Source organism: Pseudophryne corroboree, chromosome 3, assembly GCF_028390025.1.
Source record: "Pseudophryne corroboree isolate aPseCor3 chromosome 3, aPseCor3.hap2, whole genome shotgun sequence".
In the NCBI taxonomy this organism is placed as follows: domain Eukaryota; kingdom Metazoa; phylum Chordata; class Amphibia; order Anura; family Myobatrachidae; genus Pseudophryne; species Pseudophryne corroboree.
This window is the reverse complement of record NC_086446.1, coordinates 361,305,517-361,332,410: the sequence shown is the minus strand read 5'-3', so window position 1 is coordinate 361,332,410 and position 26,894 is coordinate 361,305,517. Positions and strand designations below refer to the sequence as shown.

The window sequence follows — 26,894 nt, the reverse complement described above, 5'->3', positions numbered from 1 at the left end:
CAATTCCCCATTTTGCCAATGACTGGGTTGGGTCATCTTCAAAATCCAACAAGAGGTAATCCTTGATTTGCTGATTCCGACCCAAAAATAATTGGCATAGATGAGTCCAGAGTTTTTAACATGTAGGATTTTGCCGATCATAGGAGATCGGTGGATCAGGAAATTGCCCCTTATCTGTATTGCCTGCAATATTTTTTAGTCTCTTTTTGTCACTACCCAGTCTTGTGTTTTTTTTACAATGTACATATGTTTTTTTTTACAAATCTATAGATTGTAAGCTTGCGAGCAGGGCCTTCCTACCTCTGACTGTTTGTTATTACCCAGTTTTGTTATATCATTGTTTTGTTATATCATTGTTATTTCCAATTGTAAACGGAATTTGCTGCACTATATAAGAAACTGTTTAATAAATAAATAAATAAATATACACTCTTTTACAAAGAGTATGCTGGTGTCATATGAATAAAATATATTTTTCATTTATGATTATTGCAATACAGGTTGAGTATCCCATATTCAAATACTCCGAAATACGGAATATTCCGAAATACGGACTTTTTTGACTGAGAGTGAGATAGTGAAACCTTTGTTTTTTGATGGCTCAGTATACAAAAACTTTGTTTAATACACAAAGTTATTAAAAATATTGTATTAAATGACCTTCAGTCTGTGTGTATAAGGTGTATATCAAACATAAATTAATTGTGTGAATGCAGACACACTTTGTTTAATGCACAAAGTTATAAAAAATATTGGCTAAAATTGCCTTCAGGCTGTGTGTATAAGGTGTATATGTAACATAAATACATTCTTTGTTTAGACGTAGGTCCCATCACCATGATATCTCATTATGGTAGAATGTAAGCTCTCACGAGCAGGGCCCTCTTCCCTCATGTGCTTACCCTTTTCTTACTTTAATAATCTTCAGCTGCACCAAATCCAGCAGTCTTCTGCCACCTGATACTTATTCCAGTGTCATCTGCTGATGTTTATTTACCCTGTACTTGTCCTATATTGTCGTCAACTGTAAGTTGCTGTTTTCCTGTTTGATTATTTGTTTATGTACTCTGTAATTGGGCGCTGCGGAACCCTTGTGGCGCCATATAAATAAAGGATAATAATAATAATAATAATAATTATGGTATGCAATTATTCCAAAATACGGAAAAACCCGATATCCAAAATACCTCTGGTCCCAAGCATTTTGGATAAGGGATACTCAACCTGTATAATAATATTACAAAATAGGTAAATTAATTGAAGGACTCAAGTTTTTATATTGCTGGAGCATCTTTTTAAGGTAAAAGATTACTTCTTTTTAAAAAGCAGTATGTTTTATCACTAAGTACTTAATAGAAATTATAGTGGAATATAGTGTAACGGGTTACAGGATTTGAGGATACTGTGGGAAAACACACTGTACTAAACACAAAATTAGGTCAGGGATGAAATGAGTTCTGAGATATTACTGCAGATAGACAGATGCACAGGCCAAACCTCAGCTTCCATATACACACTCACATTGTTTACCTCTGTCTATTCATTCCCTTCTAGCCCTGGAGGTCTCTTCTCCCCCCTTCCACAGCCTGGTAAACAGGACCATCACACTAATGACACTTGGCAGCTCTGAACAGCTGCATCTAACTGCATGAGACAACTTTGCTTTGTAGCAGCGATCTTCTTCTACATCGCTCTTAATGAACTCTTTCTAGGCTTCCAACACATATTTTTACATTGCATGTGGAGACCAGCAGTGGAGCTATTTATATGTATGTGTCACTGACAGAAGCTGGATCATGTTGGCATTATCCTATCACCCTTGGGTATTTGTCTTTAATAAAAGGGAAAATCTAATATCAAATGCTTTCCTCTTTTTTACCCTTGATAAAATAGTGTGTTTTTGGATTGTGTTTTTGCTGAGCAATGAATTTTTTAATATTAGTACTATGTTAAGACAAACCCCTATAGAATGGATGGCCTAATTTCTGACATGTTAAACAAGAAAAATATTATAAATCTACTCAGTAATTGACTGTATCATTGCAGTATTTCTAAGGAAATATACCGGGTAATAATGGTTTGAAATTGAATATCTATTAGACGTAACAGAAAATGTTCCTTTCATAATAGCGTGCCAGGATATTTTCCTGACCGTCTTTATCTCAAGTGAACTGCAAAGTTGGATATGTTTGAAGCACTCTTACTTGACCTAAAAACAGTTCAGTAAAAAACAAAAAAACAAAAAACAAACACGTTTTATTTTATTACGGTTTCATTTTATAATTTCTCTAACGTCCTAGTGGATGCTGGGGACTTCGAAAGGACCATGGGGAATAGCGGCTCCGCAGGAGACTGGGCACATCTAAAGAAAGCTTTAGGACTAACTGGTGTGCACTGGCTCCTCCCCCTATGACCCTCCTCCAAGCCTCAGTTAGATTTCTGTGCCCGACGAGAAGGGTGCACACTAGGGGCTCTCCTGAGCTTCTTAGTGAAAGTTTTAGTTTAGGTTTGTTATTTTCAGTGAGACCTGCTGGCAACAGGCTCACTGCATCGAGGGACTAAGGGGAGAAGAAGCGAACTCACCTGCGTGCAGAGTGGATTGGGCTTCTTGGCTACTGGACATTAGCTCCAGAGGGACGATCACAGGCCCAGCCATGGATGGGTCCTGGAGCCGCGCCGCCGGCCCCCTTACAGATGCTGAAGCAAGAAGAGGTCCATAAATCGGCGGCAGAAGACTTTCCTGTCTTCATAAGGTAGCGCACAGCACTGCAGCTGTGCGCCATTGCTCTCAGCACACTTCACACTCCGGTCACTGAGGGTGCAGGGCGCTGGGGGGGGCGCCCTGAGACGCAATAAAACATACCTTACATGGCAAAAAATACATCACATATAGCTCCTGGGCTATATGGATGCATTTAACCCCTGCCAGAATATACAAAAAACCGGGAGATAAGGCCGCCGTAAAGGGGGCGGAGCCTATCTCCTCAGCACACTGGCGCCATTTTCCCTCACAGCTCAGTTGGAGGGAAGCTCCCTGCTCTTCCCTGCAGTCACTACACTACAGAAAAAAGAGAGGGGGGCACTAATTAGGCGCAGTATTAAAACATACAGCAGCTATAAGGGGAAAAACACTTATATAAGGTTATCCCTGTATATATATAGCGCTCTGGTGTGTGCTGGCATACTCTCCCTCTGTCTCCCCAAAGGGCTAGTGGGGTCCTGTCCTCTATCAGAGCATTCCCTGTGTGTGTGCTGTGTGTCGGTACGTTTGTGTCGACATGTATGAGGAGAAAAATGATGTGGAGACGGAGCAGAGTGTCTGTAACAGTGATGTCACCCCCTAGGGGGTCGACACCTGAGTGGATGTACTGTTGAAAATTACGTGACAGTGTCAGCTCTATATAAAAAAACAGTGGTTGACATGAGACAGCCGGCTACTCAGCTTGTGCCTGTCCAGACGTCTCATAGGCCGTCAGGGGCTCTAAAGCGGCCGTTACCTCAGATGGCAGATACAGACGCCGACACGGATACTGACTCCTGTGTCGACGGTGAAGAGACAACCGTGATTTCCAGTAGGGCCACACGTTACATGACTGAGACAATGGAAAATGTTTTTATACATTTCCGATAATACGAGTACCACCAAAAAGGGGTATTATGTTCGGTGAGGGAAAAACTACCTGTAGTTTTCCTGAATCTGAGAAATAAAATGAGGTGTGTGATGATGCGTGGGTTTCCCCCCGATAACAAATTTCTTAAAAAGTATTGGCTGCATACCCTTTCCCGCCAGAGGTTAGGGTGCGTTGGGAAACACCCCCTAGGGGGGATAAGGCGCTCACACGCTTGTAAGAACAAGGGCTCTACCCTCTCATGAGATGGCCGCCCTTAAGGATCCTGCTGATAGAAAGCAGGAGGGTATCCAAAAAGGTATTTACACACATACTGGTGTTATACTGCGACCAGCTATCGCCTCAGCCTGGAGGTGCAGTGCTGGGTTGGCATGGTCGGATTCCCTGACTGGAATATTGATATCCTAGATAAGGATAGTATATTATTGCCTATAGAGCATTTAAAAGATGCATTTCTATATATGCATGATGCACAGCGGAATAATTGCCGACTGGCATCAAGTATAAGTGCGTTGTCCAAGTCTACCAGTAAAATGGTCAGGTGATGCGGATTCCAAACGGCATTTGGAAGTATTGCCTTTGAAAGGGGACATTTGGGGTCGGTCTTTTAGACCTGGTGGCCACGGCAACAGCTGGGAAATCCACGTTGGTACCCCAGGTCGCCTCTCAAAATAAGACGCCGTATTATCAGGCGCAGTCCTTTTTTTTTGGCAAGCGGACAAAAGGTTCCTCTTTTCTGCTCGTGACAGAGGGAGAGGAAAAAGGCTGTAGAGATCAGCCAGTTCCCAGGCACGGTGGGGGCCCGTTCTCAATGAATTTCAGTGCGCAGTGGGCTCACTCGCAAGTAGACCCCTGGATCCTTCAGGTAATATCTCAGGGGTACATATTGGAATTCGAGACGTCTCCCCCTCGCCGTTTCCAAAAGTCGGCTTTACCGACGTCTCCCTCTGACAGGGAGGCAGTTTTGGAAGCCATTCACAAGCTGTATTCCCAGCAGGTGATAATCGAGGTACCCCTCCTGCAACAGGGAACGGGGTATTATTCCACACTATTGTGGTACCGAAGCCAGATGGCTCGGTGAGACCGATTCTAAATCTAAAATCTAAAATCTTTGAACACTTACATACAGAGGTTCAAATTCAAGATTGAGTCACTCAGAGCAGTGATTGCGAACCTGGAAGAAGGGGACTACATGATGTCTCGGGACATCAAGGATGCTTACCTTCATGTCAAAATTTACCCTTCTCACCAAGGGTACCTCAGGTTATGGTACAGAACTGTCACTATCAGTTCAGACGCTGCCGTAGGGATGGTCCACGGCACCCCGGGTCTTTACCAAGGTAATGGACGAAATTATATCCCTTAGAAGGAAGGGAATTTTAGTTATCCCTTACTTGGACGATTCCCTGATACGGGTAAGATCCAGGGAACAGTTGGAGGTCGGTGTAGCACTATCTCAGGTAGTGTTGCGGCAGCACGATTGGATTCTCAATATTCCAAAATCGCAGCTGGTTCCGACGACTTGTCTTCTGTTTCCTAGGGATGATCCTGGACACAGTCCAGAAAAAAGGTGTTTCTCCCGGAAGAGAAAGCCAGGGAGTTATCCGAGCTAATCAGGAACCTCCTAAAACCGAACCAAGTCTCAGTGCATCAATGCACAAGGGTTCTGGGTAAAAATGGTGGCTTCCTACGAAGCAATCCCATTCGTTAGATTCCACGCAAGAACTTTCCAGTGGAACTTACTGGACAAATGGTCCGGGTCGCATTTTCAGATGCATCAGCGGATAACCCTGTCGCCAAGGACAAGGGTATCCATCCTGTAGTGGTTGCAGAGTGCTCATCTTCTAGAGGGCCGCAGATTCGGCATTCAGGACTGGGTCCTGGTGACCACGGATGCCAGCCTGCGAGGCTGGGGAGCAGTCACACAGGGAAGGAATATCCAGGGCTTAGGGTCAAGCCTGGATACATCACTTCACATAAATATCCTGAAGCTAAGGGCCATTTACAATGCTCTAAGCTTAGCGAGACCTCTGCTTCAAGGTCAGCCGGTGTTGATCCAGTCGGACAACATCATGGCAGTCAACCACGTAAACAGACAGGGTGGCACAAGAAGCAGGAGGGCAATGGCAGAAGCTGCAAGGATTCTTCGCTGGGCGGAAAATCATGTGATAGCACTGTCAACAGTATTCATTCCGGGAGTGGACAACTGGGAAGCAGACTTCCTCAGCACGACCTCCACCCGGGAGAGTGGGGACTTCACCCAGAAGTCGTCCACATGATTAAAAAACTCGACAGGTATTGCGCCAGGTCAAGAGACCCTCAGGCAATAGTTGTAGACGCTCTGGTAACACAGTGGGTGTACCAGTCAGTGTATGTGTTCCCTCCTCTGCCTCTCATACCCAAGGTACTGAGATTGATAAGATGGAGAGGAGAAAGCACTATATTCGTGGCTCCGGATTGGCCAAGAAGGACTTGGTAACCGGAACTTCAAGAGAGGCTCACGGAGGATCCGTGGCCTCTACCTCTAAGAAGGGACCTGCTCCAGCAAGGACCCTGTCTGTTCCAAGACTTACCGCGGCTGCGTTTGACGGCATGCCGGTTGAACACCGGATCCTGAAGAAAAAAAAAAAAAGGCATTCCGGATGAAGTCATCCATATCCTGATCTAAAGCCAGGAAGGATGTAACCGCAAAAACATTATCACCGCAATTGGCAAAAATATGTTGCGTAGTGCGAGGCCAGTAAGGCCCGACGGAGGAAATTCAACTGGGTCGATTCCTACATTTCCTGCAAACAGGAGTGTCTATGGGCCTGAAATTGGGGTCCATTAAGGTTCAGATTTCGGCCCTGTCAATTTTCTTCCAAAAAAGAACTAGCTTCAGTCCCTGAAGTTTAGACGTTTGTAAAAGGGGTACTGCATATACAGCCTCCTTTTGTGCCTCCAGTGGCAATTTGGGATCTCAATGTAGTTTGGGTTCCAAAAGTCACATTGGTTTGAACCACTTAAATCTGTGGAGTTAAAATATCTCACATGGAAAGTGGTCATGCTGTTGGCCCTGGCCTGGGCCAGGCGCGTGTCAGAATTGGCGGCTTTATCCTGTAAAAGCCCTTATCTGATTTTCCATTCGGACAGGGCGGAATTGAGGACTCGTCCTCAGTTTCTCCCTAAGGTGGTTCCAGCGTTTTCACCTGAACCAACCTATTGTGGTGCCTGCGGCTACTAGGGACTTGGAGGAATCCAAGTTGCTGGATGTTGTCAGGGCCCTGAAAATATTTCCAGGACGGCTGGAGTCAGGAAATCTGACTCGCTGTTTATCCTGTATGCACCCAACAAGCTGGGTGCTCCTGCTTCTAAGCAGACTATTGCTCGTTGGATTTGTAGTACAATTCAGCTTGCACATTCTGTGGCAGGCCTGCCACAGCTAAAATCTGTAAAAGCCCGTTCCACAAGGAAAGTGGGCTCATCTTGGGCGGCTGCCCGAGGGGTCTCGGCTTTACAACTTTGCCGAGCAGCTACTTGGTCAGGGGCAAACACGTTTGCTAAATTCTACAAATTTGATACCCTGGCTGAGGAGGACCTGGAGTTCTCTCATTCGGTGCTGCAGAGTCATCCGCACTCTCCCGCCCGTTTGGGAGCTTTGGTATAATCCCCATGGTCCTTTCGGAGTCCCCAGCATCCACTAGGACGTTAGAGAAAATAAGAATTTACTTACCGATAATTCTATTTCTCATAGTCCGTAGTGGATGCTGGGCGCCCATCCCAAGTGCGGATTGTCTGCATTACTTGTACATAGTTATTGTTACAAAAATCGGGTTATTATTGTTGTGAGACATCTTTTCAGAGGCTCCTTCTGTTATCATGCTGTTAACTGGGTTCAGATCACAAGTTGTACGGTGTGATTGGTGTGGCTGGTATGAGTCTTACCCGGGATTCAAAATCCTTCCTTATTGTGTACGCTCGTCCGGGCACAGTATCCTAACTGAGGCTTGGAGGAGGGTCATAGGGGGAGGAGCCAGTGCACACCAGTTAGTCCTAAAGCTTTCTTTAGATGTGCCCAGTCTCCTGCGGAGCCGCTATTCCCCATGGTCCTTTCGGAGTCCCCAGCATCCACTACGGACTATGAGAAATAGAATTATCGGTAAGTAAATTCTTATTATATCATACTGTGCTCGCTGACAGAGAGGCATTGCACATAGTTTAGTTAGATCTTTGAGTAGAGTTCATGGTGTTTACTTGTTTGCATTTAAACATGCTGTCTTCCCCATTATATTATAATTGTTTCCCTACAAACATCTGGAACTCTTCTCGGAATACTCTGAGTAGGGAAGCAACAATATGTTCTCCATTCTCTTGTTTTCTGTTGGATAGGAAAATTCATGTGTAAGGATGTGCATATTGGCTACTTTGTGTGAATTACTTTTTTGCTGTTTTATTGTTATGCTTCAGACAGTCCCTCAGTTTCAAGCCTGCCCTTAGCTTCTTTGCTGCAAACAGTAGTTTCTATAGTATTCTCACTAATTACAAAGGCCCCAGGTGCAACTTTTCACTAAAATTTAAAGAAATCTTGTAAACTGAGACTGTGCTCCTCTTACAGAAACTAAGTGGAAACTTGGAATTTTGGGGGTAATTCCAAGTTGATCGCAGCAGGAAATTTTTTGGCAGTTGGGCAAAACCATGTGCACTGCAGGGGGGGCAGATATAACATGTGCAGAGAGAGATAGATTTGGGTGTGGTGAGTTCAATCTGCAATCTAATTTGCAGTGTAAAAATAAAGCAGCCAGTATTTACCCTGCACAGAAACAAAATAACCCACCCAAATCTAACTCTCTCTGCAAATGTTATATCTGCCTCCCCCCCCCCCCCCTGCAGTGCACATGGTTTTGCCCAACTGCTAAAAAATTTCCTGCTGCGATCAACTTGGAATTACCCCCTTTATTTTTATGCCATTGATAGCAGACTGTAAAGGTCATGTAAGGTTGAAAGCATCAAGTAAATGCTATATTGTGTTTATACAAGCTTATTTATATGCAGAAAAACCTGGTTTAACAGAGAAGGACATGGATTTGCAGGCTCAGATGACAGTTTCTCATGGGTTCTGATGGGAGATGCTGAACAGATCAGGGGTGTTCCTTTCAGACTAAGGGCTCCGAGCAATTTTGTGCGAGATAGGGCTGAAATGAGCCCGCGAAGGTTGTGAGATCAGGTGCCATTGCCAGCATTGAAACGATGTGGCAAGGGCACATCACACCTAATTGACCCCTAAATGGGTGAAGAAGACAACTTTAGCAGCCCATATACTTTTTTGCATGGAGCAGCAATTTCTACACATATAAGTATCTTATTTGTACAGGTCATCAGGAAGTCCTAGTGATCAGTAGTTTCCCCATGTTGTCATTTTTAAGTTTATTTGTTTTAATTCTTTTCTTCATTTTCACATAAAACCTTATATTTTGCTACATTTACGTTAACTTAATAAATATATAAAAGCACTCAAAAGAAACACAATGATTAATGAGCGAGAGGACAAAGCAAAATTAGTAAAGTGTGTTCTCCTAAAGTGTATGTAAGGTGGACTTTGTAGTGATATTTTTGCATTCAAAAATTCATACTTCCAGTAAGACCCACAATCCCAAAAAAGAGCACAGATTTATCTTGCAGGTGCTGTTCCGAAACAAACAGCAGATTTTGAGAAGGGCTTGACAAATGTTTCTAAAATCTAGAAGCCAGGAAGAAAGTGTAGGAGCCAATGCCAAATCCCCCCTCCCCCTCCCCCCAGAGCCATATTACTGAGTAGCATCCCCACCACCACCAAAGCAAACCAACCCACACGGCCACACAAATAAGGGATTACCCCCAAGCAAACCAGCCCACTGCAGTGACAATGCTGTTCAGCTACCACTGGGCAAACAACACCCCTGCACCCCCCCAGCAGCCACATAAATGGGCAGCCAAACCCCCTGGACAACCAACAACCATGGCCACACAACTAAGAGGGTACGCAGAAGAACCCCCCCCCCCCCCCCTGCAACCACTCCCATGCAAACATTCCCCCCCACTCCGTGGCCTCATCACTACCCCTTCCGAAGATGCAATCTCCGGCCTTATCGGAGAGCTCTATGCATCTGGGGTTTGGAGACAGCAGACGGCACAGGCTGGGACGGACAGGCACAACAGTCAGCATAGGTTGGGACAGCAGGCACAGCAGTCAGCGCAAGCCAGGATTGGCACTCAGCATATGGGGCAGTACGGATGGTGTAATGGTTAGCTTTACTGCCTCACAGCACTGAGGTCATGGGTTCCATTCCCACCATGGCCCTAACTGTGGGGAGTTTGTATATTCTCCCCGTACTTGCGTGGGTTTCCTCCGGGTTCTCCGGTTTCCTCCCACAATCCAAAAATATACTGGTAGGTTAATTGGCTCCCAACAAAATTAACCCTAGCATGAATGTGTCTGTGTGTACATGTGATAGGGAATATAGATTGTAAGCTCCACTGGGGCAGGGACTGATGTGAATGGCCAAAATATTCTCTGTAAAGCGCTGCAGAATATGTGTGCGCTATATAAATAACTGGTAATAAATAAATAAACATGCACTCCTGTTCATGAAATGGCCGCCACAATACAGGCACGCCCATGAATCTCCACTTTGTCTGCAGGGGCTGAAGGGATGATCTGCTTCCTCCCTCCCTGCATAATCTGGTAGCCAGGCAGCAAACTGTAGGAGCCATGGAATTTGCCAAGTCCTGGTTTTGGGTATGCTCCTTTGATCGCATTACCAAAAGGCATTTTTACGTTTTGCGTATTTACATTTTCAAAAATTGCTTAAATTGACTTTATATTGTTTAAATTTGATCTTTCGTTATTGTCAAAAGTCTTAATGAGGTGTTTATTTAACGCAAATAGCAATAGTACTCTATATATAGCATCCTTTTAATAACTGCTGATATTCTAAATACTTTCTTAAACCGCACTTAAATATTCATTTTTTTTTAAAGTCCTGATTGAGCAGGCCAGTCATTGTCTGGATTGACTCAATAATCACAAGAATGCTGCTAGAACATTATTGGGCAGATCTACTAAGCCTTGGAGAGTGGTATAGTGGAGAGAGAAAAAGTACTAGCCAATAAGCTCCTAACTGACAATGTGGCAGGCTGTGTTTAAAAAAATTACAGAGTAGGAGCTGATTGGTTAGTAGTTTTATCTTTCTCCAGTTTATCACTCTCTTATGCTTAGTACATCTGCCCCACAGCCTGTAACATGGCAGCTATGAGCTGATTGGTACGTTATCTATCCCAATGTCTCCATGGGGTTGATTCAATGATGTCTATATAGGGTTGAATCAATCAGCCGCAAGGGGGTAGTTGCTGTTGCAAACATCAGCAATGGCACATTTTCTCTTCCCCCTTGCTGCTCGATCTTTCCCTGGATTCCTGGATTTTTGTACGCAGCTCTATAGGGCTGCCAACAAGAATCAGCAAGTCCAGAGCTACTCGCATGGACTAACTGAATTGACCCCAATATGTTGAATGTTAATGTTGCTCGCTATGTGTAGGCGATAGGTTCACTTTATTTACTAAATAAGAGAAATAGCAGCGCTCAAAGAGTAACACTTTATTTACACCATACAAATTCTGCTCACTTTGAGCCAGAATTAGAGTAGTGTGTTGGTGTATTTGCGCAACGTAAGGATGCGTCATGGTTCAGCGTTGAAGGACTGCTCATCTGTACTTGTTTCCTAATATCTTGCGCTTATGCTTGGGAGAGTAAGGTCAGTGGAGTTAACATGTAAGTGCAGTATAAGGGCATACAGATGCAACCTAAAGATGTATTGTCTCTGGAGTGACACAGATTTTAAAATGCATTGGCTACAAAGATAAACTCTGCACCACCCTCAACCAGGTGCAGTTTTGGGATTTAGTAATGGAGATTGCAGCAATCACCACCGTTACAAATTGCAGTTATTGCATTTTCTTTGGATACATCTACACCAGGGTAATTTTAAGAGAGGAAAAGGCTGGTGTGCAGCCTCCACCATCCTGGCACCCTCCTCGCTTGCTGGAAGCACATTAGAGTCTAAACACTAGGGGTGCGGTGGCCATATTCCTGGCAATATTTCTAGTGTGCATGCGCAAAACATCAAGAAAATGGCTGCAGCATTATTTTACCAGTGATTATTGGTGCGCTTGCTGCTGCCGATGGCGGACTCCAGAGAAGTGAGTATTAAACAAATAGATGCAGCATGTGCATTGTGCCCCTCCCCCCTCCTCACTGGACTCAGGGGCCTGTGTGCTGCACACACTGCCCCCATTAAAAATACGCCAATGATCTACACATTAGTTTTCATATTGCACTTATTTCACCTCAGAACATAGATGCAAATGTGTAGACAGTGCATCTTAATGTTCAACTCTAAAATGCCTTATTCAGTTTGTAATAGGGAAATCTGTAATTACTGTGCCACACTTTTATATGCCAGCCAATTAGCGCCTAACTGTCCTCTTTCAAACACAGCCTGTAGAATGTAAGGCAGAAGCTGAATGGCTAGTATTTACTCTCTCTCACAATTGTATCTCTCTCTGACCTTGAATAAATACCCCCCTTAGACTGGAATGTAGTGTATGAAACTGTGATACACCCTGATGTAGGAAAACCCTCATACTGAAGATAAGATCACATCCTTTGTTTATATTTACAGGATCTAGACTTGCTAATGTCACCCCCCCCCTCCCCTGTATCCTGCAGGTGTGTGTGTATGTATGTATGTATGTATGTATGTATATATATATATATATATATATATATATATATATATATATATATATATATGTATATATATATATATATATATATATGTATGTGTATATATATATATATATATATATATACATACATACATACATATATACATACATACATACGCAGTGAAATTATTTGACTTAAAGTTAAAATAAAAATTTGTACAATGAAAAAAAAAAAAATCCGGTTACAGTTGTTTTACTATTACCTAGATGTTAGAATGGGTTTTATGTTGTGCCTATTTTCCTTATTTTGACTCTATATCGTTTGTAGCTTTTGTAGTGCTTTGTCTTTTAAGTCTCATTGTGTGTATTTATACTGACTATGAAGTGTAGATTTCTATCTTCTTTAACTATAAATACACTTGTGCATACTGTGTATTTTTTGTGTTAGCTCTTGTAAATACACTTTATATAGCTTTTTTTCCTGTAAAGTTACTATGTTTATTAATCTGACAAGAGCAGGTGGAAATTATGGATTATCGAAGTTTAGACTATACCACTTCTCATAAAGGAGAGGGGGTAGCATGTATTATAATTTAGACCACAAACACAGCATAGAGGACCACCCAAATCATTTGCAGAGCAGCAAAGTGGGCGGCTCTTTTGCATTTTAACATGTGAAAAGAGCACTGCATTTCATTGCAGAGTAGTCCGAGTTTTGTTTTGCCATCCAGCTCCTCCTCCTTGTTATTGGAGTCGGACCTGCCCAACCAGGTGTATACACAGGCACATGAGGCTATAAAGTATACCACAGTAAGCAAAACAACTACACATCAGGATAGAGTATTTCATGGTGTCAATCACAGCCTCTTCATTGCCACGTTCCCATCTTCTGATGCATGCAGATTGGAGACATTGGGATATGCTCAGGCTCCGTGCTGGGAGCTGGCTTTTCTCAACGACATCCATCATTACCCTTCTAGGGGTTCATATCCCCCACTGACTTAAGTTTATTTGAGGGGATCTGGTAATTAGACCGCTTGCCTTCCTGCAGCCATGGAGTTATGGGAGAGTTTCACAAATGAAAATGATTTCAACGGAAACTTTCATTATGATACTGACATGATAGATGAACTTGAAGAAGGTAAAGTATAGTGCTTTGTGTAGTTTATACTTTGCAGTTCAGGTTGGTATATGACTTTAGCAAGATACTATACAAAATTAGCATGCAAACTCCTGTAATTGCCATATTCTTACTGAATTAGATTTTGCTCTTAAAGCCAAACGTGTTTTTTCCATATAGTTCTGTCTCTGTGACTGCGGCTTGAGTGTGCTTTTGTGGAGCTTTTTTTGCAAATGTGTAAATTGCTTTACTTACATTGTCCACAGAATTCTCGCATAGCCAATACAAGTGATACCTTCAGGTTGGCCAAAATTGCGGTTGGATTTTTTTCTAGGTTTCTGTCTTAGCTGGACACCTATGGGTTTATTTACTAAAGGTAGACTTGCATTGATTTTATCATTTTCAAATCGATGTTGTGTATCGGAGACTAAAGCACACATTTACTAACATGATTTTTTTTTAATCTTCATTTTTAAATGCTAGTAAATGTATGAACTCAAAATTGATGGAATTCGACCTTTAGTAAATATACCCCCTGGTGTGTCAGTTGTGTACTGTTACAGCTGTCCAGGACTTTCTGTGTCTGCTGGTGGTCTGAGCACCTCGAATACCAAATATATACAGACCGAATGTTTGGGTGGCACTGGATTTTTTTTTTTTTTTGTGCTATATAAAATGATTTATTTTAAGATCTCTGGTGGTTCTTCAGACACTTATGTGAATTCAAGGTCCTAAGAGCCAACTCTGCTTTTTCTTATACAAACTTGCAGTAGCTAAAATGTTATTGCGGATATTTTGTCTTACCTCTGCTCGTAATCGCATACAGTGATGTCAAAGAAGAATGTTCCCTGCCCCTGTTGTCCCGAGCAGTTCATGATCACCATGTTGTTCTATGACCCTAGACACCATTTTATCGATGGAAGTTTAGTATGTATATATGTGTATGTGTTTAATATAAAATACACATTGTTACATCTCCAGGTCTTGTAGGTACAGTAGTACATCTTGTTCCAAAAGACATGTCACTCTGTAGAAGGTGATTTTAAAATGTAAAAATCAAGTTACCTATTCACTACTGCTGATCTGTAGGGATTTCACTGCAATGCAGCAAATAAATCAACATTTTATATTATACCTGTGAACTACCTTTTATTTAGCCAGGTTAGTTACTATTGACCCCATTGCTTAATAGCTATTCACTGTCTGGAATGCTTAAACAGTTCTGTATTTAATATCAACAAAACCCAATTACTGCTAATTAGTGTATACATTAACTGACAAGGTTTGCCCTCCTTTGCGGAGGATGTGGTAGTGCCCAATTAACACTTTGCTTAAGACAAGAATGGAATATTCCAATCTTATAGAGAGCGTCTAATGTGGTTGTCCACATTCTTTGATTCAAAAGTGATACCAATATTTTACTTTGTAGACTCCTACTTGACACCATGGTAAAATAGTTTCCAGTGGCAAGCAGGTGCAACTGTGCACATTACTGTACATACAGTACTTTGGAGTTGGACGTTGATCAACTATAGTCCACAGCTTGTCAGCTTTACTGAACTTGCACTGTTTTTATGTGTTAAACATCATCTTCAATGATTATTAACTTACTAAAAATATTTACTTAGAATGTAATTCTGTACACAGACTGCAGTCAGTGTGTATTTTGCACACACCTACAAACTTAAGGCAGGAAAGTCCTGGATCCACTGACTGTTGGTTGTGTTTCCTGCTCATCTGTACCTGATGTATGTGGCAATACAATACAAGGTAGTTTTGATGGGAGTTGGGAATATATGATTAGGTCACACCCGTAAAGTGAGTTGACTGCTTTCATGGAGCCTGGTCTGTATGAAGTTTACCCAGAAAAAAAGTATATATTTATTAGTTCAATAGTTCAAAACTGAAACAAATTAGCGACATTTGGCAAGCTTCAATGTGGCTCTAACATCATGTGTAAGTAACTTATTTGTAACATATCTACAGGGCTGCTGCTAGGGTGTTTTGTGACCCCTCTCACCCCTGCAAACTATAAATGTGTGCCCTTTTTCCAAAGGATTAGTGCCCCATTGTTCCATATTCCCTTAGAAGAAGCCAAAAGCCGCCCCCTCCCCAGAAGAGACCTTTAGAAAACTTTTAGAGCAAGTTAGGGATGCCCATTGATCATCGATGTTTCAAAAACATTGACTCTGTATGCCCAGTGTTAGGGATGGCCATCGATGAATCAAAATCATTGATGGTCTATGGCCGATGTTGAATACTTCAGCCTCTGCTGGGGGAGAACCAGATGTTTCCTGTAATCGATGGTAAAGACCAACCAGATATTTTTTTCTCTCTCAACATTGTATAGGGACATGCAGCATAGCTCTGCCCCTGACACCCATGAAGCTCCGCCCCCAGTCACTGATTGGCCAACAGCTCACTCCATAGTAAAGAAGGGATGACCATCGGTGGGTGAAACCATTGATGGTTCATTAGCAAATGGTTTCATACCATTGATGTTAGCCATCAGTGGTACCATTGATGGATAACCCACCAATGGCCATCCCTACCCGAAAATAATATTTTTTTTCTCCCATCGATGGGGGAGAACTAAATGGTTTCCCATCATTGATGGTACAGAACCATCAGATGTTGTTTTTTGTTTTCTACAAGTGCCAGGACACTGAGTATAGCTGCACCTCCCACACCCATGACACCACACCCCCAGACTGTGATTGGTCTGCTTCCCCTTGAATAGAACAGCAGGGATAACCATCAGTGGGTGAAACCATTGATGGTTCCCTTTCAGATGGGTTTATACCATTGAGGTTATTCATAAATTGTACCATTGATGGTTAACCCATTAATGGCCATCCCTAGAGCAAGTGGCTCATAAGGGATTATGGGCAAAATAATTTGCATATACAGTGCACCTGGAAAGTATTCACAGCGCATCGCTTTTTCCATATTTTGTAATGTTACAGCCTTATTCCAAAATGGAATAAATTCTACACACAATACCCCATAATGACAACATGAAAACAGTTTGTTTGTTTTTTTTAGATTTTTGCAAATTTACTAAAAATAAAAAAACTAAGAAATCACATGTACATAAGTATTCACAGCCTTTGCTCAATACTTTGTTGATGCACCTTTGACTGCAATTGCAGCCTCAAGTCTTTTTGAATATGATGCCACAAGCTTGTCACACCTATCTTTGGGCAGTTTCGCCCATTCCTCTTTGCAGCACCTCTCAAGCTCCATCCGGTTGAATGGGAAGCGTCTGTGCACAGCCATTTTCAGATCTCTCCAGAGATGTTCAATCAGATTCAAGTCTGGGCTCTGGCTAGGCCACTCACGGACATTCACAGAGTTGTCCTGAAGCCACTCCTTTGATATCTTGGCTGTGTGCTTAGGTTAGGGTCGCGGTCCTGCTGAAAGATGAACCTTTGCCCCAGTCTGAGGTCCAGAACACTCTGGAGCAGGTTCTCATCCAGGATGTCTCTGTACATTGTTGCATTCAGCTTTCCGTCTATCCTGACTAGTCTCCCAGTTCCTGCCGCTGAAAAACATCCAAACAGCATGATACTGCCACCACCATGCTTCACTGTAGGGATGGTATTGGCCTGGTGATGAGCGGTGCCTGGTTTCCTCCAAACATGACGCCTAGCATTCATGCCAGAGAGTTAAATCTTTGTCTCATCAGACCAGAGAATTTTGTTTCTCATGGTCTAAGAGTCTTTCAGATGCATTTTGGCAAATTCCAGGTGGGCTGCCATGTGCTTTTACTAAGGAGTGGCTTCCGTCTGGCCACTCTACCATACAGGCCTGATTGGTGGATTGCTGCAGAGATTGTTGTCCTGGAAGTTTCTCCTCTCTCTACAGAGGAATGCTGTAGCTCTCTGACAGATTGACGATCGGGTTCTTGGTCACCTCCCTGACTAGGGCCCTTCTCCCCCGATCGCTCAGTTTAGACGGCCGGTCAGCTCTGGGAAGAGTCCTGGTGGTTCCGAATTTCTTCCATTTGCAGATGATGGAGCCACTGTGCTCATTGGGACCTTCAAAGCAGCAAATATTTTTCTGTACCCTTCCCCAGATTTGTGCCTCGAGACAATCCTGTCTCGGAGGTCTACAGACAATTCCTTTGACTTCATGCTTGGTTTGTGCTCAGACATGCACTGTCAAAGGCCAAATCATGTCCAATCAACTAAATTTACCACAGGTGGACTCCAATTAAGCTGTAGGAACATCTCAAGGATGATCAGTTGAAACAGGATGCACCTGAGCTCAATTTTGAGCTGCTTGTCAAAGGCTGTGAATACTTATGTACATGTGATTTCTTAGTCTTTTATTTTTAATAAATTTGCAAAAATATCAAAAAAAAAATTTCACGTTGTTATTAAATGGGGTATTGTATGTAGAATTTTGAGGGAAACTGAAGATGATGTAATGTGTGTACTACTTTGCTGCGTAGCTGACGTATATGAATCAATTAATGGGATTAGCATATAGTAAATTATATAAAAGCTAAAACATAAAAAGGAATTATATAGTTCCCCAATACAATTTTTTTTTTATGTAAGGTGACATATACAAAAAGGCTAAGATTTAAATTGGGCATACACTATACAATTATCTGCAAGATCTGCGTGGTTGGGATGAAAATCTAGTAATGGTTGAGAGCAAATGACAATCATCCATTTGCTCCCAAACGCTGGAAAATGGGCAAAAAATGTTGATACAAATTGGTTAAATCATTCAGAATATCAACACTTTTTAATGTCCAGTCAGTAGCTGGCCTAACTTAAAACCTAGATAGGGCAATTTTATCTGTTTCTGCAAGTTAACTTTGTAAAAAATCATACTTCAGTTTTCAGTTTATGCAACAGATTTGCTTATATGACTACAAATAGAAGATCTGTTGTGGAGTATGAGCTAAGAGAATTTATTGGGGAAGCTCCAGTAAGAAGCTATAGGCAGTCCTCTTTCAAAAAGTAAAAAAAAAAAAAGACCAAATAATCTTTATTTCAATATAAGTGTTTTTGTTCTTTCAGTCCTCTGTTCTGAACGAGTTGGCAAAGTGACCAAGACCTATCGAGATATAGATGCTGTCACCAGCCTGCTAGAGGAGGCAAGTATTTAATGTAGCCATTCAGGAAGGCTTTTGCAAGGGTCATGTATCAGTTTCCAAAATGCTCAAAAAACCTCATAATGTGAAGTTTTATAGATCATTATTTCTGCAGAGAACCAGTATCATTTTACCATTTGAAATTCATCCCTGAAGCTATCGAGGGTGTAGTAGGGTATGCCAGCGGCCGGGCTCCTGGCGACCAGCACACCGGCGCCGGAATCCCGACCGCCGGCATACCGACAGCTGGGCGAGCGCAAATGGGCTCCTTGCAGGCTTGCTGCGCTCACCACGCTGCGGGCACGGTGGCGCGCACGCTATCTATTCTCCCTCCAGGGGGGTCGTGGACCCCCAATAGGGAGAAAAAGTGTCGGTATGCCGGGTGTCGGGATTCCGGCGCCGGTATACTGTGCGTCGGGATCCCGACATACCGGCAAACTGAAGACCATCCGCTATCACACACCACAGTATTTCCTGTGTGTAAAGTAATTTTGGTAGTACACACAATATTGCTTGTATGTTAAACCACTTTATGGTGCCTGTTTAAGTGATCATGTATTCTAATTTTTTTCAGTTTTTTTTTTTTTTTTTTTTAGTAGCCAATGCTTTCTGTGTCCAATAGTTTTTATAGACAGAGGCTTGGAGAGTGATAAATTGCACGGTGATAAAGTACCAACCAATCAGCTCCTAACTTCCATGTCACAGGCTGTGTTTGAAAAAGGACAGTTAGGTGCTGGTTGGCTGGCACTTTATCACCGTGCTATTTAGAACTCTCCAAGGCTTGATAAATCTGGGCCAGAGAGTTGTTTTAGCTTATATAGTTTTGCCTTTTTGTCTGTGTCGTTCTTAGAAAGAGAGAGACCTAGAGTTGGCTGCGTGTATTGGACAGTCTCTTTTGAAGCAGAATCGAGAATTGACAGCGAAGAATGAGTTTCTGGAGGAAGAGTTGGAGGCTACAAAAGAAGAGGTGACCAAAAATTCTTTCACAAGTTTACATTCTCATGTGTGTGTGGTTTGGCCTTTTGTTGTGGGTGCAGTTTTATATGTTTAACATAAACTGACACCTATGTTCTGATAATCCACCTGATCACATTGTCTGTCTCACATATGCCATGGTCAGGATAGAATCCTTTCATGACTTAACTTAAGCAGTACTACTACAGTGTCACATGGTCTTTAGAGTGTGATCTACTGTATGTGTCTATCTGTAGGTCTGTCAGCTACGGCATGAAATCTCAATGCGGGAAGATCTTCTCCATCTGTACACCAGCAATACAGAGAGTGACCCAGTGTCTGCAGCCACAACACCGTCAGTATATTTTCTGTATACATCTATTTAGCATTTAGTATTGCACTGAACAGAACACAAATATTAGTGATAGTAATAGTTACAATGAATGACGTGGTGATAATAACTATTATACGAAGTTATGAGTGGTGTGGTCAATGATTGGGGTGGAATTGACTAGTATCAGAGCCCGATTTACAAACATACATATGAACTATGGAAACAGCATGCCAAAGACATGTGTGAGCTACTACTGCGTTTTCACTGGGAAACCGGATGTGGCACCAAAGTTTCCCATATGAAACCTGTCGAGGCGGCCGGCAGTCTCCGTTGCTCTGTCGACATTGTTCTGTGCAGGCGTTAGTTAATCATGTCTGATCTCACAGATATCTGTGACCGCAGTAGCCAGATTATTTGGGATATCGCGAGGAACTGTATGACTACATATACCATTTCCGGGAAAACAGCTAAATGCCAGTGTGGACGAAAGTGTAAACTGAGTGCAAGAGACAGAAGGGCATTGAGGTTGATTGTGGTCAAGAAAAAAGAAAACCGCTGCAAGATCGGAATTCTTGTGTACCACACCCCATGTCTACAAGAACAGTGAGGAGGGAACTCCAGAAGTATGATATTCATGGGCGAGCTGTAGTTGCCAAACCACTGGTAAACCCGGCGAGTGCCAAGAAGTGGAGAGAGTGGTATAACATTCATAAATCGTGGACTGCCGAGCAATGGAAACTGTCATCTGGTCGGATGAATCATCCTTCACCCTATTCCCAACCACAGGACAAGTTTACTTGTCGAGAACACAGAACCAAGTGTACGATTAGGACTGTCTGGTGCAAAAGTGAAGTATGGTGGAGGGTCGGTGATTATTTGGGCAGCCATATCATGGTATACTGCCAGCCCAATTATCACCATGCCTGTTCAGCCACTGCCAAGGACTATGTAGATGTTTTGGCAGATCAGGTCCATCCTGTGCTGCAGAGTGAAATTGTTTCCGCAGGTGACACCTGATACCAAGATGATCAGGCATCAATTGATACAGCTCGTGTCATCCAGTCGTGGTTTTCCGAGCATGCAGACCAGTTCTCATCTTCCCTGGCCCCCCAAATTGCCAGACCTCAATATCATGTAGCCCCTGTGGTCCGTTTTGGAGAACAGGGTTCGGTCACATTATCTGCCTCCAACATCACTCTGGGAACTTGAAAAAGTTTTGCATGAAGAATGATCTAAGATTCCTTATCGATCATCCAGGTTTTATATTTATCCATTCAAGGGAGAATTCAGGCTGTCGTGCATGCCAACAGTGGTCCTACACCTTGTTAAGTAATAACATCGTTCTTTTCCTAGGTGTTTCCATATTTGTGTCTAACACCTGAATGTATGTACTTGTGTATGTGCTTGTACGTACATATGTGTGTGTGTGTGTGTGTGTACGATATATATATATATATATATATATATATATATATACACTGTGTGTGTGTCTATGTATGTATATATGTGTGTATATGTGTGTGTGTGTGTGTGTGTGTGTGTATATGTATATATATATATATATATATCGAGAAAATATTGAACAGCTCCTACGTATATCTAATAAGACACACTGGTGGGTGTTTTAAAGAAATTCCTTTCTAAAAACCCCTTTAGATTAACACGACACACCTCAAAAGTGGATGAGTGGCAGCTCTTTTACAATATGTAAATGGAGATTCAGACAATGGAGTAAATAAAAGTGCCTACTAGTGTCAGTGAAAAAAACCTGTGAACTCGGGTATAGTGATAATTAAAAATAGGTAGCAACTTAGCTTAACAAACCTTCAGGCTGATGACTCTTAAATGCAGGACATGTAAAAAGAGAGATAAAAGCAACATAGTGTGTACTGTTTTAAAAGTATTTTTACAAAAGCTCAAAACTTAGGAACTTCGTCCTAATGTGAGGACTTCATTCCCTTGATGAAGTCCTCACATTAGGATGAAACGCGTTGGGACAGGGACTTGATGCTCACCACTTGGACTTCCCATAAGCGGACAGATAAGCTGTTTATACTTTTTAATCTGTACGTTTATTACCTGCATTTGTGGCAGGACTGTGCCTATTAAATTGTTACTGTTTTTATTTTACCTTGCTCTCCAAATGATTTTTGGAACTAGCAGAGTTCCTAAGTTTTGAGCTTTTGTAAAAATACCTTTAAAACAGTTGCTTTTATCTCTCTTTTTACATGTCCTGCATTTAAGAGTCATCAGCCTGAAGGTTTTTTAAGCTAAACTGCTACCTATTTTTAATTATCACTATACCTGAGTTCACATGTTTTTTTCACTGACACTAGTAGGCGCTTTTATTTACTCAATTACTGATTATATATATATATATATATATATATATGTGTGTGTATATGTGTGTGTATATATATATATATATATATATACACTGCTAAAAAAAAATAAAGGGAACACTTAAACAACACAATGTAACTCCAAGTCAATCACACTTCTGTGAAATCAAACTGTCCACTTAGGAAGCAACACTGATTGACAATCAATTTCACATGCTGTTGTGCAAATGGAATAGACAATGGCAATTAGCAAGACACCCCCAATAAAGGGGTTGTTCTGCAGGTGGTGACCACAGACCACTTCTCAGCTCCTATGCATTCTGGCTGATGTTTTGGTCACTTTTGAAAGCTGGCGGTGCTTTCACTCTAGTGGTAGCATGAGACGGAGTCTACAACCCACACAAGTGGCTCAGGTAGTGCAGCTCATCCAGGATGGCACATCAATGCGAGCTGTGGCAAGAAGGTTTGCTGTGTCTGTCAGCGTAGTGTCCAGAGCATGGAGGCGCTACCAGGAGACAGGCCAGTACATCAGGAGACGTGGAGGTGGCCGTAGGAGGTCAACAACCCAGCAGCAGGACCGCTACCTCCGCCTTTGTGCAAGGAGGAACAGGAGGAGCACTGCCAGAGCCCTGCAAAATGACCTCAAGCAAGCCAAAAATGTGCATGTGTCTACTCAAACGATTAGAAACAGACTCCATGAGGGTGGTATGAGGGCCCGACGTCCACAGGTGGGGGTTGTGCTTACAGCCCAACACCGTGCAGGACGTTTGGCATTTGCCAGAGAACACTAAGATTGGCAAATTCGCCACTGGCGCCCTGTGCTCTTCACAGATGAAAGCAGGTTCTCACTGAGCACATGTGACAGACGTGACAGAGTCTGGAGACGCCAAGGAGAACATTCTGCTGCCTGCAACATCCTCCAGCATGACCGGTTTGGCAGTGGGTCAGTAATGGTGTGTGGTGGCATTTCTTTGGGGGGGCCGCACAGCCCTCCATATGCTCACCAGAGGTAGCCTGACTGCCATTAGGTACCGAGATCCTCAGACCCCTTGTGAGACCATATGCTGGTGCGGTTGGCCCTGGGTTCCTCCTAATGCAAGACAATGCTAGACCTCATGTGGCTGGAGTGTGTCAGCAGTTCCTGCAAGACGAAGGCATTGATGCTCTGGACTGGCCCGCTCGTTCCCCAGACCTGAATCCAATTGAGCACATCTGGGACATCATGTCTCGCTCCATCCACCAACACCACGTTGCACCACAGACTGTCCAGGGGTTGGCGGATACTTTAGTCCAGGTCTGGGAGGAGATCCCTCAGGAGACCATCCGCAACCTCATCAGGAGCATGCCCAGGCGTTGTAGGGAGGTCATACAGGCATGTGGAGGCCACACACACTACTGAGCCTCATTTTGACTTGTTTTAAGGACATTACATCAAAGTTGGGTCAGCCTGTAGTGTGTTTTTCCACTTTAATTTTGAGTGTGACGCCAAATCCAGACCTCAATGGGTTGATAAATAAATAAATATATTTCTCTGACGTCCTAGTGGATGCTGGGGACTCCGTAAGGACCATGGGGAATAGACGGCTCCGCAGGAGACTGGGCACATCTAAAGAAAGATTTATGACTATCTGGTGTGCACTGGCTCCTCCCCCTATGACCCTCCTCCAAGCCTCAGTTAGATTTCTCTGCCAGGCTGAGCTGGATGCACACTAGGGGCTCTCCTGAGCTCCTAGGAAGAAAGTGTTTGTTAGGTTTTTTATTTTCAGTGAGACCTGCTGGCAACAGGCTCACTGCAGCGAGGGACTAAGGGGAGAAGAAGCGAACCTACCTAAGTGGTGGTAGCTTGGGCTTCTTAGGCTACTGGACACCATTAGCTCCAGAGGGATCGAACACAGGACCCGACCTCGTCGTCCGTTCCCGGAGCCGCGCCGCCGTCCCCCTTACAGAGCCAGAAGCAAGAAGGTGGTCCGGAAAATCGGCGGCTGAAGACTTCTGTCTTCTCCAAGGTAGCGCACAGCACTGCAGCTGTGCGCCATTGCTCCTCATGCACACCTCACTCTCCGGTCACTGATGGGTGCAGGGCGCTGGGGGGGGGCGCCCTGAGCAGCAATACTGACACCTTGGCTGGCAAACTGGCACCATATATAGCCCCAGAGGCTATATAGGTGCTTTTTAACCCCTGCCAGAATCCATAAAAATGCGTGAGAAAGTCAGCGAAAAAGGGGCGGAGCTATCTCCTTCAGCACACTGGCGCCATTTTTCCCTCACAGCTCCGTTGGAGGGAAGCTCCCTGGCTCTCCCCTGCAGTCAATACACTACAGAAAGAGTTAAAAAGAGAGGGGGGGCACAATTTAGGCGCAGTATACAATATATATAGGCAGATATAAGGGAAAACACTCTTTATATGTGATATCCCTGTGATATATAGCGCCCTGGTGTGTGCTGGCATACTCTCCCTCTGTCTCCCCAAAGGGCTTTGTGGGGTCCTGTCCTCTGTCAGAGCATTCCCTGTGTGTATGCTGTGTGTCGGTACGGCTGTGTCGACATGTATGAGGAGGATAATGATGTGGAGGCGGAGCGAATGCCTGTAAATGTGATGTCACCCCCTGCGGGATCGACACCGGTGTGGTTGGACTTATGGAAGGATTACGTGAAAGTGTCAACTCCTTACACAAAAGGTCGACGACACAGAACAGCCGGCTACTCAGCTTGTGCCTGTTCCAGCGTCTCAAATGTCATGGGGGGCTCTAAAAACGCCCGCTACCTCAGATGGCAGAAACAGATGTCGACACGGATACCGACTCCAGTGTCGACGACGATGAGACTAGTGTACCCTCCAAATAGGTCCACCCGTTACATGATTGAGGCAATGAAAAATGTATTACACATTTATGATAATACCCCAGGTACCACACAAAAGGGTATTATGTTTGGTGACAGAAAACTAGCAGTAGTTTTTCCTGCATCTGAGAAATTAAATGAGGTGTGTGAGGAAGCGTGGTCTTCCCCCGGTAAGAAATTGATAATTTCTAAACGGTTATTGGCAGCGTACCCTTTCCCGCCAGAGGATGGGTCACGTTGGGAAACACCCCATAGGGTAGATACAGCGCTTACACGCTTATCAGAAAAGGTGGCACTACCGTCTCCGGATACGGTCGCCCTGAAGGAACCTGCTGATAAAAAGCAGGGGGTTACCCTGAAAGATATAGTCACACACTCGGGCATTATATTGCGACCAGCCATTGCTTCGGCATGGATGTGCAGTGCTCCCGCTGCGTGGTCAGATTCCCTGTCGGAAAATATCTATGGATAGGGACAATATTTTGCTGACAATAGAGCATATAAAAGTCGTGGTCTTATACATGCGTGATGCACAGAGGGATATTTGCCGGCTGGCATCAAAAATAAGCGCTAGGTCCATTGCCGCCAGACGGGGGTTATGGACTCGGCAATGGTCAGGCGATGCCGACTCGAATCGGCACATGGAAGTTTTGCCCTATAAGGGGGTAAAACTGTTTGGGGATGGTCTTTCAGACCTCGTTTCCACAGCTACTGCTGGGAAATCGACTTTTTTGCCACAGGCTACCCCACAACAAAGGAAAGCACCGTATCATCAAGTACAGTCCTTTCGGCCCCAGAAAAGCAAGAGGGCTAGAGGCTCATACTTTCTGCCGAGAGGCAAAGGTAGAGGAAAAAGCTGCAGCGCACAGCTAGTTCCCAAGAGCAGAAGTCCTCCCTGCGTCCGGTAAGTCCACAGCATGACGCTGGGGCTGCTCAGGCGGACCCGGGTACGGTGGGGGCCCGTCTCAGAAATTTCAGCGCCCAGTGGGCTCTCTCACATGGATCCCTGGGTCCTTCAAGTAGTATCTCAGGGGTACAGGCTGGAGTTCGAGACGTTCTTCCCCCCGCCGTTTCCTAAAATCTGCCTTACCGGCACCTCCCTCTGCCAGGGAGGCGGTGTTGGTGGCTATTCAACACTATAATCACAACAAGTGATTGTCAAGGTGCCCCTCCTTCAGCAAGGAAGGGGTTACTATTCCACAATGGTTGTGGTACCGAAACAGAACGGTTCGGTGAGACCCATCTTAAAATTAAAATACTTGAACTTTTATATCAGAAGATTCAAGTTCGAGATGGAATCGCTCAGGGCGGTTATTACGAGCCTGGACGAGGGGGTTTACAGGGTCTCCCTGGACATCAAGGATGCGTACCTGCATGTCCCCATTTACCCTCCTCACCAGGAGTACCTCAGATGTGTGGTACAGGACTGTCGCTATCGGTTCCAGACGCTGCCGTTGGAGTTGTCCACGGCACCGAAGGTCTTTACCAAGGTAACGGCCGAAATGATGATACTCCTTCGCAAGAAGGAAGTTTTTATTATCCCGTACTTGGACGATCTCCTGATAAAGGCGAGGTCCAAAGAACAGTTGGTAGTAGGGGTAGCACTCTCTCGGGAAGTGCTACAACAGCACGACTGGATTCTCAATATTCCAAAGTCACAGCTGGTCCCGACGACACGTCTTCTGTTCCTGGGAATGATTCTGGACACAGGGGGAGGAGCCAGTGCACACCAGATAGTCATAAATCTTTCTTTAGATGTGCCCAGTCTCCTGCGGAGCCGTCTATTCCCCATGGTCCTTACGGAGTCCCCAGCATCCACTAC

At 43.8% G+C, this 26,894-nt stretch overlaps 1 protein-coding gene across 2 annotated transcripts in view; it reads left to right on the top strand.

Annotated features, from left to right (window-relative positions):
- LOC135055599 (trafficking kinesin-binding protein 1-like) overlaps nt 1-26,894 on the top strand; it is a 90,929-nt gene that overhangs the window by 24,335 nt on the left and 39,700 nt on the right. For both annotated transcript variants that reach the window (XM_063959834.1, XM_063959835.1), the window contains exons 2-4: nt 18,528-18,604; nt 19,452-19,568; nt 19,813-19,910. In XM_063959834.1, the coding sequence (XP_063815904.1) occupies nt 18,528-18,604; nt 19,452-19,568; nt 19,813-19,910 (292 nt within the window). The remainder of the gene's footprint in view (nt 1-18,527; nt 18,605-19,451; nt 19,569-19,812; nt 19,911-26,894) is intronic.